Source organism: Stegastes partitus, unplaced genomic scaffold (assembly GCF_000690725.1).
Source record: "Stegastes partitus isolate 25-593 unplaced genomic scaffold, Stegastes_partitus-1.0.2 Scaffold176, whole genome shotgun sequence".
Classification (NCBI taxonomy): domain Eukaryota; kingdom Metazoa; phylum Chordata; class Actinopteri; family Pomacentridae; genus Stegastes; species Stegastes partitus.
In genome coordinates, this window is record NW_007577907.1 from 382,585 (window position 1) to 399,973 (window position 17,389).

Below are 17,389 nucleotides of genomic sequence, written 5' to 3' on the forward strand. Positions count from 1 at the left end.
TTATTTCCTAATCCCTGTTGTTCGGTGCTATTATTTTCACCACTCAGCTATCTATACTCTAAAAAAGAGATCACATTTTTTGCAAAAACTGAGCACTGGGTCAATTTTTTTTGTAGGAATTAGAGGAACATCTGGAAGAGGAGGAGGACGCTCGCCAGAAACTGCAGCTGGAGAAGGTTACCTGCGATGGAAAGATCAAAAAGTTGGAGGACGACATTCTGGTAATGGAGGACCAGAACAACAAGCTGCTGAAGGCAAGTATCAGAAAACAACATTCATCAAAGAGGCCTTTATTTTGGAGTTTTACATTTTTCTCCAAATAGATGACCTGTTTCATAATATTTTGTAGGAGCGGAAGCTGATGGAAGAACGAATCGCAGACTTCAGTGCAAACCTGGCCGAGGAAGAGGAGAAATCTAAGAACCTCACCAAGCTCAAAAACAAACACGAGTCCATGATCTCTGAGTTGGAAGGTGATCATCTTTTGTGCATATCATCAAAAACAAATTACTGATGTCACAAGCAGGACTTTACGTGTATTTTGCAGAAGCATAGTTTTGTAAGTGTTATCTCTCTCTTGTACTAGTCCGTTTGAAGAAAGAAGAAAAGGGTCGCCAGGAGCTGGATAAGGCCAAGCGCAAGTTGGAGGCTGAGTCGAATGACCTACAAGAGCAGATAGCTGACCTGCAGGCTCAGATTGCTGATCTCAAAGCTCAGCTTGCTAAGAAGGAGGAAGAGTTACAGAACGCTTTAGCCAGGTAAAGTTACTTTGATTACTTTGACTTTTGATTGCTTTTAAATTGCATGGAGTATAAGGCAAAGGGACATCAGCTAAATGTATTTCTGTCTTCAATACATGTTTCTTCTTTCAGGTTAGAAGATGAAACAGCCCAGAAAAACAATGCTCTGAAGAAGATCAGAGAGCTCGAGGGACACATCTCTGACCTGCAGGAGGACCTCGACTCTGAGCGGGCAGCCAGGAACAAGGCGGAGAAAATCAAACGGGACCTTGGAGAGGAGCTGGAGGCCCTCAAGTCGGAGCTAGAAGACACTTTGGACACGACTGCCACACAGCAAGAGCTAAGGTCAGTCATGCTACTCCTAAATATACAAACATTTGTTCAAAGTGAGTTTATAAAGTTAATGCATATGAAAATTTTAGCTGATGATGCTATCTTGAGAAAGGTACGATTCATTTTAGAGAAGAAAAAGATGACTAACAAGAAACAAATCATTTGCTGCACATAAAATGATCATGTACAATACAGGTGTCAGACAGATGTAGTAGTTATATTTGTAAAATATAAAACAGATCTGCACGCTTCATTTATCTTTCTGCAGAGCAAAACGTGAGCAGGAGGTGACCCTGCTGAAGCGAGCCATGGATGATGAGAACCGAACCCATGAGGCTCAGATACAGGAGATGAGACAGAAACACACCCAGGCTGTGGAGGAGCTCACTGAGCAGCTGGAGCAGTCAAAACGAGTAGGCCTGCATTATTTCATATGCTTTTCTAGATAAGCAACTGTCATTAAGTTTCAGGTACATGAACTCTCCTTTTTTCTGTGTAATTTACAGCATATTAACATCTTTCTCTCTCTCCTCCACTAAGGTGAAGTCCAATCTGGAGAAAGCTAAACAAGCTCTGGAGAAGGAAACATCCGAATTAACCATGGAGGTCCGCTCACTGTCTCAGGCCAAACAGGACGGAGAGCACAAGAGGAAGAAGTTGGAGGGTCAAGTGGCAGATCTGCAGTCACGCTTCACTGACAGTGAGAAGCAGAAGGCTGAGCTGGGCGAGCGCTGCTCCAAGATCACCGTAAATCACTTTCAGTTGTTGCATCAATAATCAGCCTGAAAAAAAAGTAGCAATTATATTTTTTTTTTTTTAAAAGACATCATAAAAATGATGAAAATGAAGCCCCAGAAACCTAATTTTTGTGTCTGTGCAGGTTGAACTGGAGAGTGTAACAAACCTACTGAACGAAGCAGAGGGCAAGAACATCAAACTGAGCAAAGATATCTCCGGTCTTTCCTCCCAACTCCAAGACACACAGGTAAGTGGACTTTTAAGGCTGAAACATATTAAAATCCCAGCACAGCCCACATGTAACTGCTCCTGTGAAGGTAAAATACATTAAATAATCCCTCCTGATCAGAAGTAAGAACTAAAGCATTGACCGTTGCGCCGTTGTGCCACTGCAGGAGCTGCTGGCTGAGGAGACACGTCAGAAACTGCAGTTCTCCACAAAGCTGCGACAAGCAGAAGATGACAAGAACAGCTTGCAGGAGCAGCTTGAAGAGGAGATGGAGGCCAAGAGGAACGTGGAGAGACACGTCTCCACACTCAACATCCAGGTCAGAGCTCAGACTGGCAAGACAGAAGTAGAAAAATAAAGAAATAAATTATGATGAAACAAAATCTTTAAGACACTGAGATTTCAGTGAAGTTTTCAGTGAGGTGCAAGGGTATTACTCTCAATCTTGAACAGCTAAAGAGACAAAATCAAGGTTTTCTTTTTTGATCACTGATTTCACATAATTTTGGTCTGTTTACAGCTGTCAGATGCAAAGAAGAAGCTGGATGAAATGTCAGGAAACATCGAGCTGTTGGAGGAAGGGAAGAAACGTCTACAGAGAGATTTGGAGGCAGCCAACACTCAGTATGAGGAGAAGGCCTCAGCATACGACAAGCTGGAGAAGACCAAAAACCGTCTGCAGCAGGAGCTGGAGGACACACTGATGGACCTGGACAGCCAGAGGCAGATTGTGTCAAACCTGGAAAAGAAGCAGAAGAAGTTTGACCAGGTCAGCTAAATCAGAAAAAAAGACTTATTAGTTACAGTTCACAAAGAAGGATTTAGTCTAGTCTTTTAAAGAATTTCCTGACCAGTCAAGCAAATCCATTAATCCATGCTTGTTTGTCCTCTCTGAAATCCAGATGCTGGCTGAGGAGAAGAGCATCTCCAGTAAATATGCAGATGAGAGAGATCGAGCTGAAGCCGAGGCCAGAGAGAAGGAAACCAAAGCTCTGTCCCTGGCAAGGGCTCTGGAAGAGGCCCAGGATTCCAAAGAGGAGCTGGAGAGAGCCAACAAGGCCCTGAAGATTGAGATGGAGGACCTGATCAGCTCCAAGGATGACGTGGGAAAAAATGTGAGTGCTGGAGCATTAGTCAGTTCCTGACATTGTTTGCATGGATTAGATTTTTAGACTAACAGTACATGGTTTCACTGTTATAATCTGTGCACAATAAGTACAACATTCCAGTTAATTTGAAATATACTGATAAAAGGTCCACGAGCTGGAGAAGTCCAAACGAGGCCTGGAGGCCCAGGTGGAGGAGATGAAGACCCAGCTGGAGGAGCTGGAGGACGAGCTGCAGGCGGCTGAGGACGCCAAGCTGCGTCTGGAGGTCAACATGCAGGCCCTGAAGGCCCAGTTCGAGAGGGACCTCCAGGGACGAGATGAGATGGGTGAGGAGAAGAAGAGGCAGCTTGTGAAGCAGGTAAAGAGCCATAACAACCTTTATTCTCCTTCCAGTGGAATATGATCTGATTCACTGTCAGGGAATGTACCAACAGCTTTGTCAGAAATCTTGGCAATGTTGCATGCTGCCTGCAGGTTCGTGAGTTGGAGACAGAGTTGGAAGATGAACGTAAACAGAGAGCCCTGGCAGCAGCAGCCAAGAAGAAGCTGGAGACAGACATGAAAGATCTAGAAGGACAGATTGAGACGGCCAATAAGGGACGAGAGGAGGCCATCAAGCAGCTCCGAAAGCTCCAGGTGAGAGTGAGGGGATGGAGCAGGTTCAGGCAGAAGAATTAAATTAAATACTTTTACTTCTAATTTTACACGTGCCTTGTTGGAGGTTACTATTTCAATAAGAAAGTGTTTTTTTTCCACATTACAAGTCAAATCACTACCATACAACACTGTGGAGATTAGCTGTAGTATGTAACTATTCAACCAGGTGGAGCCTCTTATTGTTTAATTCTAGCAACCCACAAACGTCGACCACAAGCAGTTAATGTTGGCAAGCAGAGAGCACTGTGGGGGTTTAGTTAGCAACAGGCCACCGTGACAGAGACTAGTGTGACGCCTAATGTCCTCTGGCCAGCGCTCATTTGTTTAACAAAGCTAGTATTGATTTGGACAATGGTGTTTATCCCAGTGGCCTAAATCATGTGTCTGTTGACCAAAACAGCACCGTCAGCACAGGACAAACAGCCACTGTGCTCAATTTGTGCTCTTTGAGTAATTGGCAGCATTGGCAGTCATGAAAATGTTTTTCAAAATATGCATCCTGTCTTTAGTAACAGTAGGAGTAAACAAAGGATCTGGCTTTGGTTTGTGCCAATGCAGATCAGTTAAAAATGCTTTGATCACCCCAATGTTGTTCTTTGAGATCGTATTAGGACATCCCTATTCAATATAAATGTATGTTTGTTTTATACAACATGTGGCAAAATGCATACACTATGAGACAATAATGCAGTATTTTGGTACTTTTATTATCATTTATCTTTCCAAAGAATGTCTCCCAAGTTTCTGCCGTTAGTTATGACCTCAAGGAGGACATTCTGAAGCCTTATAAATACAATGTGATAATATCTGAAAGCACTTAAACACAGCACTGCATCAACCATCAGGTTACAGCTCTGGCTCAAGTCCTGCAAATATACTTCGTTAATAAATCACTTTCTGACGTCATTTCTCTCTTTTTGTAATTCTGTTCGTGTTCCTCCCTACAGGGCCAGATGAAAGACTACCAGAGGGAGCTGGAAGATGCCCGTGCTGCCCGAGAGGAGGTGCTGACCACCGCGAAGGAGAGCGAGAAGAAGGCCAAGAGTCTGGAGGCTGAGCTCATGCAGCTACAGGAGGTAACGCTGTTGATTCCTAACAAGGCAACAACTTTTCTGAGAGCACAGGCTTGAAATAGTAGCTGCATCTCAAATCTGTTCTTTAGGAACTGGCTGCAGCCGAGAGGGCACGGAAACAGGCAGAGGCTGAAAGAGACGAACTGTCCGATGAGCTGGCGAGCAACTCCTCTGGAAAGTGGGTGTAGAGTTGACGTTGTTGCTTTGTCTATGAAGTGAAGAGACAAATGAATGAAGGTAACATTTGCTGCTGTGGTCCATGTGCTCAGGTCAGCCTTGGCAGATGAGAAGCGTCGCCTGGAAGCTAAGATCAGCCAGCTAGAGGAAGAGCTGGAGGAGGAGCAGAGTAACATGGAGATCCTCAATGACAGGCTGAGGAAGAGCACACAGCAGGTGACAAGACTGGAGAACTCAAGCTCCATTCAAACATGCACTTTTTCCATTAATCTCACAGGAGTTGAACATGCCGACTTCATGTCTGAATGAGCACCCTAGTCACTTCTCCATAAAAGCTGTAATTGCAGTCTTACTAGGTCAGATCTATTAACTTTTCTGTATTGCTTTCAGCACTACACATGCATAAACTGCAAACGGTCACATTAACAGAAAGGCACACACACATACTTTGAGTTTGGTGAAGTGATTTAAGGAAAGCTTTTTCCCCAAAACATCAGAGTGCTTTAAAGACAAAGTCACAACACACTTTTCTTGTTCACTTTGCCCTTCAATTTCAAATCTATTAGGCCAAAATGTCCTTAAAAATAAAACCTTACTGCAATTAAAGAAGACAATAACAGCTCAGATTCATGATACACGAGTGAATGTTATTCGATAAAATGTTAACAGGAGCTGGAGTTCAGTTTGCTGCTCCCAGTTGTTTTGCAGGAGTTTTTCCTCAGTTTATTAAATATCGGCATCAAACAACAGCACAAGCCAAACAGGTATCTCCAAAGTAAGAGAACTGGGTGCCTTAATGTGACGTCAGAAATGTCATTAATTAATTTATATAAAATATTTTTACTTAATTTTCGATAAATAAGCTGTCACAGACAGAATATCACTAAACTGCAGTTCAGTTAAATCAATTGTGACATCGCAACCGTCCTTAGGTTGACTCCTGAACTCCATCACAGCTGTCGGAATATTTCTATCTTACAGATTGTAATGTCTAAATGACAGAATGCCATTACTTTTAGAGAGTGAAAAGGGCTATAAAGTGGTAAAGCAACTGGCCTCATCCTTCTCTTGGTGTTTATTCCATCCGCAGGTGGATCAGCTGAACAACGAGCTGCAGACGGAGCGCACCACGTCCCAGAAGAACGAGAGCGCTCGGCAGCAGATGGAGCGCCAGAACAAGGACCTGAAGGCCAAACTTCAGGAGATGGAGAACCAGGTCAAGTCCAAGTTCAAGTCCTCCATCACTGCCCTGGAGGCTAAAGTGGCGCAGCTTGAGGAGCAGCTGGAGCAGGAGAACAGGTGAAGGGACAAATAAACACAGAGCATATGTCTGATAAATAACAAAGAATGTACAGAAGCTTTTATCAGGCAAAAACGAAAGGGAGGAACATGTTCTAGTAATGTCAGTATCATTAAAAGCTGCACGAGTATTGTTCTTTCAACTTCTTTTAAAATGACATCTGTTTTGCTCAGTCACTTTAAACTCTCATCTGTCTTGTTTCAAGAGATAAGCAGGCCTCCGCAAAGACGATGCGCCAGAAAGACAAGAAGCTTAAGGACCTGATGTTGCAGGTGGAAGACGAAAGGAAGCAGGGAGAGCAGTACAAAGACCAGGTAAAATCACTTCACGCATCCATGCTTAAACTCAACACGTTAATGTTTGTTAGGTCAACGAACAAGAAAATATGTTAAGTTTCGATGGTGTGGGTCATTTGCAGGCACTAAGTTAGCATATCCTTCTCTGTGTTTGCCAGGCGGAAAAGTCGAATACTCGCGTGAAGCAGCTGAAGCGGCAGCTCGAGGAGTCGGAGGAGGAGTCTCAGCGCGCTACAGCCGCCCGTAGGAAGCTGCAGCGTGAGCTGGATGAAGCCACTGAGGCCAACGACGCCATGAGCCGTGAGGTCAACTCTCTCAAGAGCAAACTCAGGTAGGACCAAATGCCAGTGTGTTTTTCTTTCTTCTCAGCTGGAGTGGGGTTTTTTTCCCCTCCTTTTGTCCACCCCTTTTCCTGTGATGCTACAACAGCACACAGGTATTACAGTAAGAAAGGAATGCACTTAGTATGAGTAAAACATGCAGAATATACATATGGAACAACAGGATGTAATTTTTTTTAAAACCAGATTAAAGCAACTCAGTTTAAATCTTTTTCAGTTCTCCTGCATTTGAGTAGCAAAGAACATACTGTCAATACAGTTAAGGCTGCACAATATATTGTTTTAGTGTTGACAACGTGATGTGCACGTGTAATAATCGCTGATGATTAGGGGTGTAACGGTACACCAAAATCACTGTTTGGTACGTACCTCGGTACGGAAGTCATGGTTCGGTTCGGTATGGTTTACTTCGGTTCTCAGTTAAGGGGAAGATTTAACAAAAAATAAACCTGCTCATAATTAATCCAAAACATTTGTTTATTGTATTAAACCAAAAAGCTGTTAGCAGCTCATTAAATCAAATTAAACGTACAATGTATACAAATGTAACAGAAATACTGCTGAACAGTTCTCAATATCAAATAAACAAAATAAAATAAAGTACAAGTGCAGCATTAACAATTCCAGCTTATTGGTCTGCTGTAAATATAACTGAATTACTTTTCCATTATAACACTGCTGCAAACAACCAAGCTCAGCCATAAATCTAAAAAATAAATAAATATTTTTCAAATAAATGAAAGAGGGCTGCAGGGTGGCACAGTTGGTAGCACTGTTGCCTCGCAGCAAGAAGGTGGGGGGGCACCAGAATCCTTCTGCGTGGAGTTTGCATGTTCTCCCCGTGCAGCGTGGGTTCTCTCCACATTCTCCAGCTTCCTCCCACAGTCCAAAAACATGTTGAGGTTAGTTGGTGATTCTAAATTGTCCATAGGTGTGAATGTGAATGTGCTTGGTTGTCTGTCTCTAAGTGTAGCTCTGTGATAGACTGGCGACCTGTCCAGGGTGTCCCCTGCCTTCGCCCTAAGTCAGCTGGGATAGGCTCCAGCCCCCCCGCGACCCTAGTGAGGATTAAGCGTTGTATAGATAATGGATAACCATATTGTGATATTCAGCAAGTTCTGCATTAATTTGATCTACACTTATAGATTCATGGATAATCAGAACATAGCTTTAGCATTTGCAAAATGCAGGTTTTGAATGCCTCTTTTTAGCTTTTTAAAAAATATATATATATTTTTGATGCAAGTGTACGCTACGATTATTTCTTTCCAAATAGAGCATTCAAGTCACCTGCACAAATTTCTGAACTCTTTCGTATCATAGAAAAACACCGTTATGTTGGTTTTTTTCCCAATATCGTGCAGCCCTAACTAGAATTATAAACAATCATTTGAAGCAGTCAAATTTTAGTTAGATTTACTGAGCACAAGCAAAAACATTCATGTTCATCTCTATTCCAGAGGCAACCCTGAACCCAAGGAGTAACACAGCAGGTACCTCTGCGCCTAAGAGTTACCCCTTCACCATTTCTAATCAGTTTACCATAACTTTTCATTCCCCTTGCACACTCCTAATGCTCTCATTTCTTCCATTGAGCCCCAACTGAGAGAAATATGGCTCATCAGCAACCAGATTTAACCGAAAAACGGTGAGTGCTAAGTCAAGCTGCACTATTCGGTTTTTATCAGATCCATCCATTCCCTGGCCGCCATATTTTTCTCAGTGCTTGGTTTAACTGCCATAAACCAAACTCATTTTCCTCGACACGGAGCTAAATGAGTTACAAAGATAACCAGCGTGCTTAACCCGTAACCGAAGCACAACCTGTACATTCTGTATTCCATTGATCCTCCTTGTAGTGTGTAACACCTGACTGGTTTGCAAATAAACCTTAACCAGCACAGAACCAGTCCACAGCCGCTCCTCTCACCATGGCAAATGTGCTTTTGTGTTTGTACCTGTCTTGTGCACATTTCTGTGGCATTTCAGGCGCGGAAATGAGCCCTCCTTTGCAAGCACACCTCGGCGTATGGGCGGAGGCCGGAGGGTGGTCGAGGATGCTTCAGAGGAGGAAGCCGACACCCAAAGCGACTTCAACGGAACAAAGTCCACCGAGTAGAAGACGATAAATAAACAGACAACTGAATTACTGTCCAGGCCAAGACCTGCCACTTTAAACAGAGAATAACTTCCAAATCCTGCTATGCTATCTTCCATATTACTTCAAAATATATATATATATATATTTTCTCCCATTTCCAGTAGTGTACTGATCTGTCTTCTTTGTTCAGAGCACCTTTTCTAGACACGAACCAATCAGGACTTGATATCCACGAGGGGAGTTGCTTTGGTGGCTCTGATTATGTGTGAGACTTGCTGTTATTTTTCAATTTAAAAAAAAAAAAATTACACTGTTTTGTACTGCACTGAATGACTGATTTTTTTGTATGCATTGTTTTGTACACACACAAAAAAAAAATAGGTGCCTCTAATTACCACCCACATAGAACTTAAAGCAGAGACATCGTGTAAATCTACAGATGTGTAACTCTTATCAGCGACCATTGCCTGTGACTGCTGTTACTGTTTCATAGCAGCACTGAAGTGGGTTCAGATCGGACGTGTAGACAGATGTTTCTATACTCAGTCTGCTTCCAATCAGTGCTACTGTTTGTACCCCAACGAATAAATATTTAGCTCTAAAACATTCTCTAAAGTCACCATTTTACGTTATTTGCACCTTTTCTGTGCCGAGATAACTCTTAGTCCAGTAATGACCAAATATTTGTGGTCAGACGAGGTTTGAGGTTACTCCAACCACAAAATCGTGAGCCAGATGTTGCTATCGGGCACTTCGCAGCACTCGTCTTAATTTTTGATATCTATCCTTTGTCAAGATTTACTGTACATGTTTAAAAAGCCCCTCGATCACCCAACTCAATCTCATTTGTTATATGTAATCGACTAATGTTTACATGACACTCTTTGTATTTACTAACTGTTGAACCACCTGCACAAGAAATAAAGATCTTTTAAAAAAAAAAAAAAAGAAAGAAAAATACTTTGACTTTTTCCTTTTAATGTTTCTTTCTTGGTCAGTAACTGATTCTGCACAACATAACATTATTCTCAGTTCAATAGAAAAACAACTGCAAACCAGCAGGATAAAAGATGGGTATAGTACCTCAGGCACATACAGTTTTGAAGTCAACATACAGAAGCAGTTGCAGAGATGCTGCATACCAACAGCCAGGACACAGTGGTCAAGGATTACAGTTACAGTTAGCTCATGTTAATCCCAAGAAGGTTAAATAGCAAAGAGGAGCAGAAACTCCAGTTCTCAGGTTACATTCCTACACACAGGCTACAGTGCAGTATACAGTGATGACTACTGCATAACGCTAATATTCAGATATGCAACTGTAATATTTGCTTAATGAGCTGCTGGATGGCAGTAGTGACAACATCGGATTTAACCAGAAACATTTCAGGGAAAAGCATAGATATCACATTAAAACTGTTCATCACTCAATTTCCCAATTCACAACATTTTCTCACTAAGAGGCAGTTAAAGGGTATTTAATATAGGCTCTATATACCTACACAAATATACTATGAACTGTGCTTATCTTTGACCTGTTAAACTCTATTATTGCTTTTACTATATATCCACCATATAAACCCTGATGGCAGAAACATCGTCCCAGATCCATTAGAGAAGTATTACTTTACATTCAGTAGTGCACATGTGCCCATCTAAAGTCTACACTGAACTAAAGTTTAAAAAAAAAAAAGTTATTGGTAACACTAAATCTGCAGCATGACAACTCTTATCTCTGAGGCAGAACACCTATAGCTATTCTTCACATTTATCAGCCTTGCACAACAAAAATAATTGGTCTGATAAAACAAGTCTGTGCAATGGCAGGAAAGAGGTGATAGAAGGACGACCTGGGTCAGAATGAATTGAAAAAAAAAAAAATAACCAATGAGATCGGTTAAACTATCCCAAAGGAAAGCGGCATTCCCTCATTTCAAAATGTCCTGACGGTGTAAGAAATGGATAACCTATTTTAGTTTTTCCACAATTAGGTTGGTTATTGGAATCACAGCATTGCAAAGCCCACAAAGTGAAGAGGGAATAGCAGTAATAAAAAGGCAGCGATGGCTAAAATACCAATTCGCAGCAGCAACTAATTTATTCTCGGCATTTACTCAGGCTGGGGTCATATCGAGAAAAAAACCCAACAATTTTTGCCATCTTTTTAACCAATCATATCAATCTGTCTTGCTCAGAGCAAGATTGTTTCAAGTTCAAAGAACCAGTATGAAAACATTGATAAGTAATTACTTTTTTTTACTAAAGAGAGAAAACCTAACTCAGTGCTTTTGTGTTAGTTTTTCCCATTTATCACAGCTTTGGTTCGGACTTGGTCATTTATACAATATCTGCTTGTTTGAACCTTTATCTTTAAATCAATAACACTCCAGGTTCTTGGTCCCTACACCAGTGTCACTTTCTCGTGCCAGTAATTCATATAACAGACCCTTATTTGGGTCAAAATTATTGGGCAAGAAGTGTAGCAAACTACACTGAATGAGTTTTGTGGAGCAGTAATGTTTCCAAAGCCCTGCTGTGCTTGATCCATCACAGAAAGCAATAGACACGGACAGTCCATCATCACAAAGTGTTTTTGTTTTTTTTTAGCTGCTACCCACCACAGCATACAATGGATGATATAATGTGAGTGGTAGTTTCTGTGTTCCTTGACTTTACACGATCTGCAGTGCTGCCTCCTGTGATATGGTGTGATACTAGCCTGAGGCAGCAGAAGTCCACGCGCTGATGGACAGACACACTCTGCTTTCTTGTTCGAACAGTTCAGCAGGGCACATGTCGACAGGGGAAAGACAGCTCAGTTCACAGTCCCATTGCTGTAGTTTACTGGGTTGGTGAGGAGGGTCGAGGGAAAGGGGCTCGCCATTTTCTTCTTTTCTCATAGCAAGATCTTGACCCCTCCCTGTGGAGACTGGGCCCCCTGGGAGACCCCTCTAGGAGGAGCTGGTCCAAACTCTAACCGCTTCACTAAACTGAAAGACAAGATACAACACATACATGCAGTGAAGAACAAAACCTACATATTCATATTCCCAATATTTGTTTTCTCATACAGTCATATTGGTAAAACTACCTGTGGTGAAAACACTGAATCATCAGGATGTTTATATTAGCTGTAGAGAACTGCATGTCCCAGAATGCACTTTCATGCACCGTGTTGTCCACCTGGCTGTGTTAATCTGGATTATCCTCACTTGTGGATGCACATTGTGGACAGTTGCAGACACAATATTTGTGTAGTTGCTCTTATTATACGAATTTGTAGTAGAGCCCAACAAATACATCAGTCGGTCAAAATTATTGGTGGACGAACACAGATAAAAGAGCAGCAGTATGTATGTTGTCCAATACGTACCAAAAAGCAAATGTTTTTTCACAGGCCATAATGCAGAAAGCATGCTTGCTGTAAAGTAGTGCAGAGTGGCTCCCACTCCACAGATTACAACAGTCTCAGCACTGTCTGCAGCACATGTAGCAGAGTACATATCACAGCTGAGCAGGCGGTGGTGTGGAGTTAAGCAGTGTCTTCATGGCAAATTGCTAACAAGTTTGAATATGTTTATCAGTTTGTTGGGTAAACTTGTGGAATAGTCAACAATCTCAATATGAGTTTAACTATTAAGCAATTTAAGAAAATGTACGATAAAAGACAGCCTGAAAAATGTAATAATGTGGAAGAGTCAATCTGTTCTTGGTGTTTCTTAAGATGTGTATAAGCACAAGGTTCGAAGCAAATAGGAAACTGTAAGATGTGAGATGTAATGGACATCCGACAGGAGTTATGAAGTTAAAATTAATTTAGAGTTTTGGGCTCATTTTGTGTGATTTATTGTATTTTTTGCCTTCATGGTATTGTGGCATGTTGGGGGGGGGGGGGAGGAACAACAAATAAAATACATTGCTGAATAGTTAATCTACTTTCTAGTTGCTTCAAGTCTGCGTTACATATATGCACAGTCTATTAGCGTCTACGTATTCTGTGCATGCAAACTATGAATCAAAATGGCCCATTGTGGTTTTCCAGCACATGCACAGTTGGTGCCATGGTAGCATAGTGGCCACGTCAATAGTCCACATGGTCAGAAAAAATTGGAGGTTACGCAAATGTCCACATAGAGCTTAACGTAGCCCTTTGATGATGAAATTCAAGCGAATTAGACCCTGATGTACATGCAGATGTAAAAAAGTATAAAACTAGCCTTAGTGTGCTCCCAGTAGGCAAAGCAGTGGAGAGTTCAGTAAACAAATTTATAGAAAAATTAGCCTGTAAAATTGTAAATTTATGTATGTAAATGAGGGTGAAGACTAAGTGGACTGAGTCAGGTTTCATAGCTCGAGTAAGTGACTCACTTCACATTCCCATCACCATATTACCAGTTGTTTAAATTAAAGTTGTGTAAATATTCCTTTAATCACTACAAGTGTCTTTCTTACAATAGGCCCACACACGCGGTAGCTTTACGGAATAAAGGAACACAGCAGGTTCTACCTATAATTGCATACCACTAACTTTAATGTTGTAAATGAAACTATGTAGAGGAGAACAGACTTGTCTTTGGTTACAATCTACAGCATATCAGATAGCACATGATCAAACACATAAATTACACATGTGGTTAGGTAAAATGCAAATGAGATACTCCTCAAACAAGAAAACAGGCTCCTGTGTGACTAGTGACTGAATTACAAAAACAAAAGATTTTCCTTTGGTTACAGTTCAGACTACACTGCTGTTCTTTTCCTCACCTGTCGTAAAGTGGCGGTGGGCTCAAGCTGGTAGCTTGGACCTCAGGACCTGCTTCTAAACCTGAAGAACTACCAGGTCCAGCTGGAAGTGCTGGTCTGGGAACAGACGTGTCGTAAACAAAGTCTCGACAGGATGCCAATTTTGATTCCAAATTCTGGGAGGGATTAAAAAAAAAAGTAAGCTCATTAATGTAAATAAGAAGCGATTCTATTCAGTGATAACAGTTGTTTGATTATCATTAAATCTCCTACCCCAACTTTTCTCAGCAGCTCCCCTACGATGTTGAGAGCAGATATTCTAGCAGATGTAGTGAGGGGTGTCCCTGTTAGACCATCTCCTAAAACAAAACAGTCAAGAGCAGGTAAGCGCAGAGTATTTTATTAGTATGAAGGAAATACTCATCAGTGTAGTTGTTAATGCAGTCAAAGTTTTTCTATTACCTCGTCGAATGCTGGATGCTGGAGGTGTGACATATGAGCTGATAGGTTTGGAGGGTGTGACAGGGATGGAGGGATTCCCAGCTGATGGACACGACAGATCTGGTCGATCTGCGCCCAAGCTGCTGGATGGCCGTCTCTCCTTCTGTCGTACAGCCAGCTCCTGGCGAAGGTCTGCCACAAACAGGAGAAACAGATACAACTGCAATTCAGCTTTTTTGGAAATCTATGTAGACCACTGCTTTCCATTACAATCTATACTGGACGTAGATCAAACTGAAACTATGACTGTCTATGAGCTCGGGTTAAGCCCACTTAAAATCATTAAATAACACTGGTGTAATCCTCCCTATTAGCTAAGGCATGTAAAAACGTACCCTACAATACAACTACACATTAGATGAAAAGGAACAATGGACAGGACATGAACAGCATTTAAATTAATGTAGCTATCAAAATTCACTGAGTCAGAGAAATCAGCAGTTATTGTAAACTTCAGAAGCTGCAGTGAGCGTATATTTGTGTGTGTATACCTCGAGCTTCGTCCTTGAGCCTCTGAACAGACTCGAGCAGATTCTCTTTTTCATCCAGCTCGCTTTCAAGAAAGGCATTCCTCTCGATGACCTGGTTCATCCGCTGCTCAAAGTCCTCCAGAGACATGATGGTAGCCCTGGAACAAGCAGAGAGGATAAGTCAATAAAATGTAACTGCATTGGATTCCTTAAGCAGATTAATTAGTTTAACTACATGAGTGTGTCTCCATGCACCAAAGCAATAGCTAGCGACTTAATCATTAGATAATAAAGTAAATATTTACAATAATAGCGTGAGATTGGTGAGACGCTGACCTTTTGGTTCTCTCCAGGTCATCATTGGACTGCTCTAACTCTCTGATATACTTCTGCAGGTGATCTCTAACTGCTCTGGTCTCTGCCAGATCTTCCTCCATGGTTGAGATGTGCCTCAAAGCATCGGAATGCTGGGATTCAAATTTCTCCTGCAAACAGCACAGAGACAATTACACAAGACTAACAATGACAGCTTTGTGGTTTCAAGGCAAATTATTCAATGTAGTTGAATTCATATTTTACAGAAAGATCTAAGCATTTTTGTGTATTTTAGCTGAGATAACACATCTTTTGAAAAGTCTTGCTCTTTGTCCCCAACAACTTTTGAGAAATAAGGGTTTTTTCAGCACAATCCTGCTCTTCTTTCATTAGTATTCCCTTCCCTGTGGACCACTGAACAAAAATAGCACTCAGCTGCTTTAGCAAGGCAGCAATTTTCCTAGTGGCAGTGGCAATGATATGCTCAGTTTGGGTAGGCTAAAACCTAACTGAGTGCGTTATGTCTTGTATGAGAGAGGCCACAGTGACATCTACATCCTTTCATTAAATGAAACACCAGCGCCTGAAGAGCCCTGTGGGGGCCAAGATCTATTAATGCTCTACCTTTATATTGTCCAGTTCCATGCGAAGTCGATTGTTGTCTAGCAGCAGCTCTTTGTTTCGACCCTCACATTGTTTTAGTTCTGTTTCCAGTTCTGCTTCATAGTCTCGACTCATCTGCTGGAATTCCTGCAGCTCCTCCTGAGCCTCCTCAGCCCTGGAGACAAAACAATGTTGAACTCCATTCAGATCAACCCACAACGGCTTCCATGCTCTAAAACATGTAAAGAGCTATACCAGATGAGCAGTATTTTAGCTTAAGATAGCTGATTGCTGTGTATTTTATATTGTTACCTCTGCTGGTGTCTCTCTGCCTGCTCCTTCCAGAAGCCCAGCTCCTCCTTTATGGATGCAAAGTTGTGTGTTGTCGGCTCTACCATGTCTGCTGCAGAAGGTGACGAGGAGGTAAATCAAATTTGAGCTTTTATTTCTGTTCTTTTGTGGCACAAGGGCACAACCTTACCATTGTCAGCACAAAACCGTTAGCAGATGCTAACTAGGTTAGCTACAACAAGTAACCACCCTCGTGAAATTTGTGGCTGCAAACTAAAGCTGAGGAGAGTAATACCTTCAGGGACGTGTTTTGTGTTTTTTTCTAGCAACTAATAAAATGTAGAACTGTGAGCTAAAGCAGTAGCTACTTTTTAAGGCTAACGGTGGTCTGGGAGATACACCGGCTAAGTTTTTAGCTAACTTAAGCTAACGTACGTAGCTAAGCGACTAAGTCACAATATGTGGTCCCGAACCAATGATATCCCAAATCGAACAGACCTACCTGCACACACGGGACGATTAAAACATGCTATAGCTAAGGGAATGTATTCCGACGGAAATGTTCCGGATTTGTGCAATACACGTATTGTGACTTGCACAAACTAATCTCTTATTACGTTAGCACGGCGTTCGACTCACCAACCAAATACAAACGAAGCCTCGGTTCTCGCGCCTCATTGGACAATATGGGTGACGTCAGGCAAAGATTATCCAATCAGCTTACTGGACGAACCTGTAGCCGCCAACATCGACTTGCTGTGCAGTGCTTGTTTTCAAGCAAAACAATGACAGGGGCGCCTCCAGAAATTTGTCATAGGGGTGACCAGATGAAAATCATGGGGTGGCACAGCAAAAACAAAAGACATACCTACATTTCAGGAGTTCAGCTATGCTGTTGTAGCCTATGGGTAAGATAAAAACTATGTCAACATGTTAGGTAATGATTTGCGTTCTGATATGGTTCTTTTCTTATTTTACAATAAATGTAAGGACTGAATGGATGTGCATTTTTGATTTCCTACACACACACTATTCTGACCATGTATTATGATAACTTGTCAAACTTTAACTTATGTTACAATAAAATCTTTCCTTTTTTTTTATATAATCTTTCCTAGCCCACCTGTTACTGTATTTTGGTACAATGATAAAAGGGCATCAATGTGCAAAAAATGTCACTGCTGCAAATATTGTCCAGTGACATGGCAACTGATATACTGTGATTCTGTGCATGTGACAGCTCACCTGTCTAAGCTGAAGAAAAGTACACAGTGCCATTCACTGTTACATCCTGACCGATCCTATATCCACGCCTCAGGTTATTTATAAGTAATTAATGAAGTTACCACTGTGTTGTGTGTATAAATGTGTA

At 41.7% G+C, this 17,389-nt stretch overlaps 3 protein-coding genes across 6 annotated transcripts in view; 2 read left to right on the top strand and 1 right to left on the bottom strand.

Annotated features, from left to right (window-relative positions):
* The window catches only part of myh11a (myosin, heavy chain 11a, smooth muscle), a 34,876-nt gene extending 24,834 nt beyond the window's left edge, over window positions 1-10,042 (top strand). The window contains exons 23-43 of one of the 3 annotated variants that reach the window (XR_520116.1): window positions 117-254; window positions 350-473; window positions 587-758; window positions 873-1,085; window positions 1,342-1,486; window positions 1,614-1,820; window positions 1,954-2,058; window positions 2,207-2,359; window positions 2,561-2,809; window positions 2,943-3,155; window positions 3,295-3,507; window positions 3,624-3,785; window positions 4,754-4,882; window positions 4,969-5,057; window positions 5,149-5,272; window positions 6,147-6,355; window positions 6,562-6,670; window positions 6,811-6,983; window positions 8,454-8,486; window positions 8,590-8,641; window positions 8,983-9,073. Coding sequence is in view for 2 of the 3 variants with exons in the window: in XM_008279915.1 (XP_008278137.1) it covers window positions 117-254; window positions 350-473; window positions 587-758; window positions 873-1,085; window positions 1,342-1,486; window positions 1,614-1,820; window positions 1,954-2,058; window positions 2,207-2,359; window positions 2,561-2,809; window positions 2,943-3,155; window positions 3,295-3,507; window positions 3,624-3,785; window positions 4,754-4,882; window positions 4,969-5,057; window positions 5,149-5,272; window positions 6,147-6,355; window positions 6,562-6,670; window positions 6,811-6,983; window positions 8,983-9,112 (3,057 nt within the window). In the remaining variant the exon portion in view is untranslated. Of the gene's footprint in view, window positions 1-116; window positions 255-349; window positions 474-586; window positions 759-872; window positions 1,086-1,341; window positions 1,487-1,613; window positions 1,821-1,953; window positions 2,059-2,206; window positions 2,360-2,560; window positions 2,810-2,942; window positions 3,156-3,294; window positions 3,508-3,623; window positions 3,786-4,753; window positions 4,883-4,968; window positions 5,058-5,148; window positions 5,273-6,146; window positions 6,356-6,561; window positions 6,671-6,810; window positions 6,984-8,453; window positions 8,487-8,589; window positions 8,642-8,982 lie in introns of all 3 variants that reach the window. The other 2 variants (XM_008279916.1, XM_008279915.1) reach the window with 2 other exon arrangements.
* Window positions 10,043-10,052: 10 nt separating this feature from the next.
* LOC103355940 (nuclear distribution protein nudE homolog 1) lies at window positions 10,053-16,680 on the bottom strand. 2 transcript variants are annotated; one of them, XM_008279914.1, is made up of 9 exons: window positions 16,657-16,680; window positions 16,039-16,129; window positions 15,748-15,901; window positions 15,145-15,293; window positions 14,830-14,966; window positions 14,300-14,470; window positions 14,111-14,196; window positions 13,859-14,013; window positions 10,053-12,084 (listed from the first exon to the last, which is right to left on the bottom strand). In XM_008279914.1, exons 2-9 carry the CDS (start codon window positions 16,122-16,124, stop codon window positions 11,991-11,993), a joined length of 1,032 nt encoding a protein of 343 aa, XP_008278136.1. In that variant the 5' UTR covers window positions 16,125-16,129; window positions 16,657-16,680; the 3' UTR covers window positions 10,053-11,990. The 2 variants fall into 2 exon arrangements, with proteins under 2 accessions (XP_008278136.1, XP_008278135.1); XM_008279913.1 differs by lacking the exon at window positions 16,657-16,680 and adding an exon at window positions 16,520-16,639.
* marf1 (meiosis regulator and mRNA stability factor 1) overlaps window positions 16,127-17,389 on the top strand; it is a 29,058-nt gene continuing 27,795 nt past the window's right edge. Inside the window, exon 1 of the mRNA XM_008279908.1 lies at window positions 16,127-16,149. The gene's annotated coding sequence lies outside the window, so the exon portion shown is untranslated. The remainder of the gene's footprint in view (window positions 16,150-17,389) is intronic.

Bases quoted from the DNA above. Each gene is read 5' to 3' on its own strand.
- LOC103355940 (XM_008279914.1), bottom strand. From the start codon at position 16,124: ATGGTAGAGCCGACAACACACAACTTTGCATCCATAAAGGAGGAGCTG. The intron at 15,294-15,747 runs GTAGAGCATTAA...TGCTGTTTGCAG, and splicing joins TGGAACTGGACAATATAAAG to GAGAAATTTGAATCCCAGCA. The intron at 14,967-15,144 runs GTCAGCGTCTCA...TGCTTGTTCCAG, and splicing joins GACCTGGAGAGAACCAAAAG to GGCTACCATCATGTCTCTGG.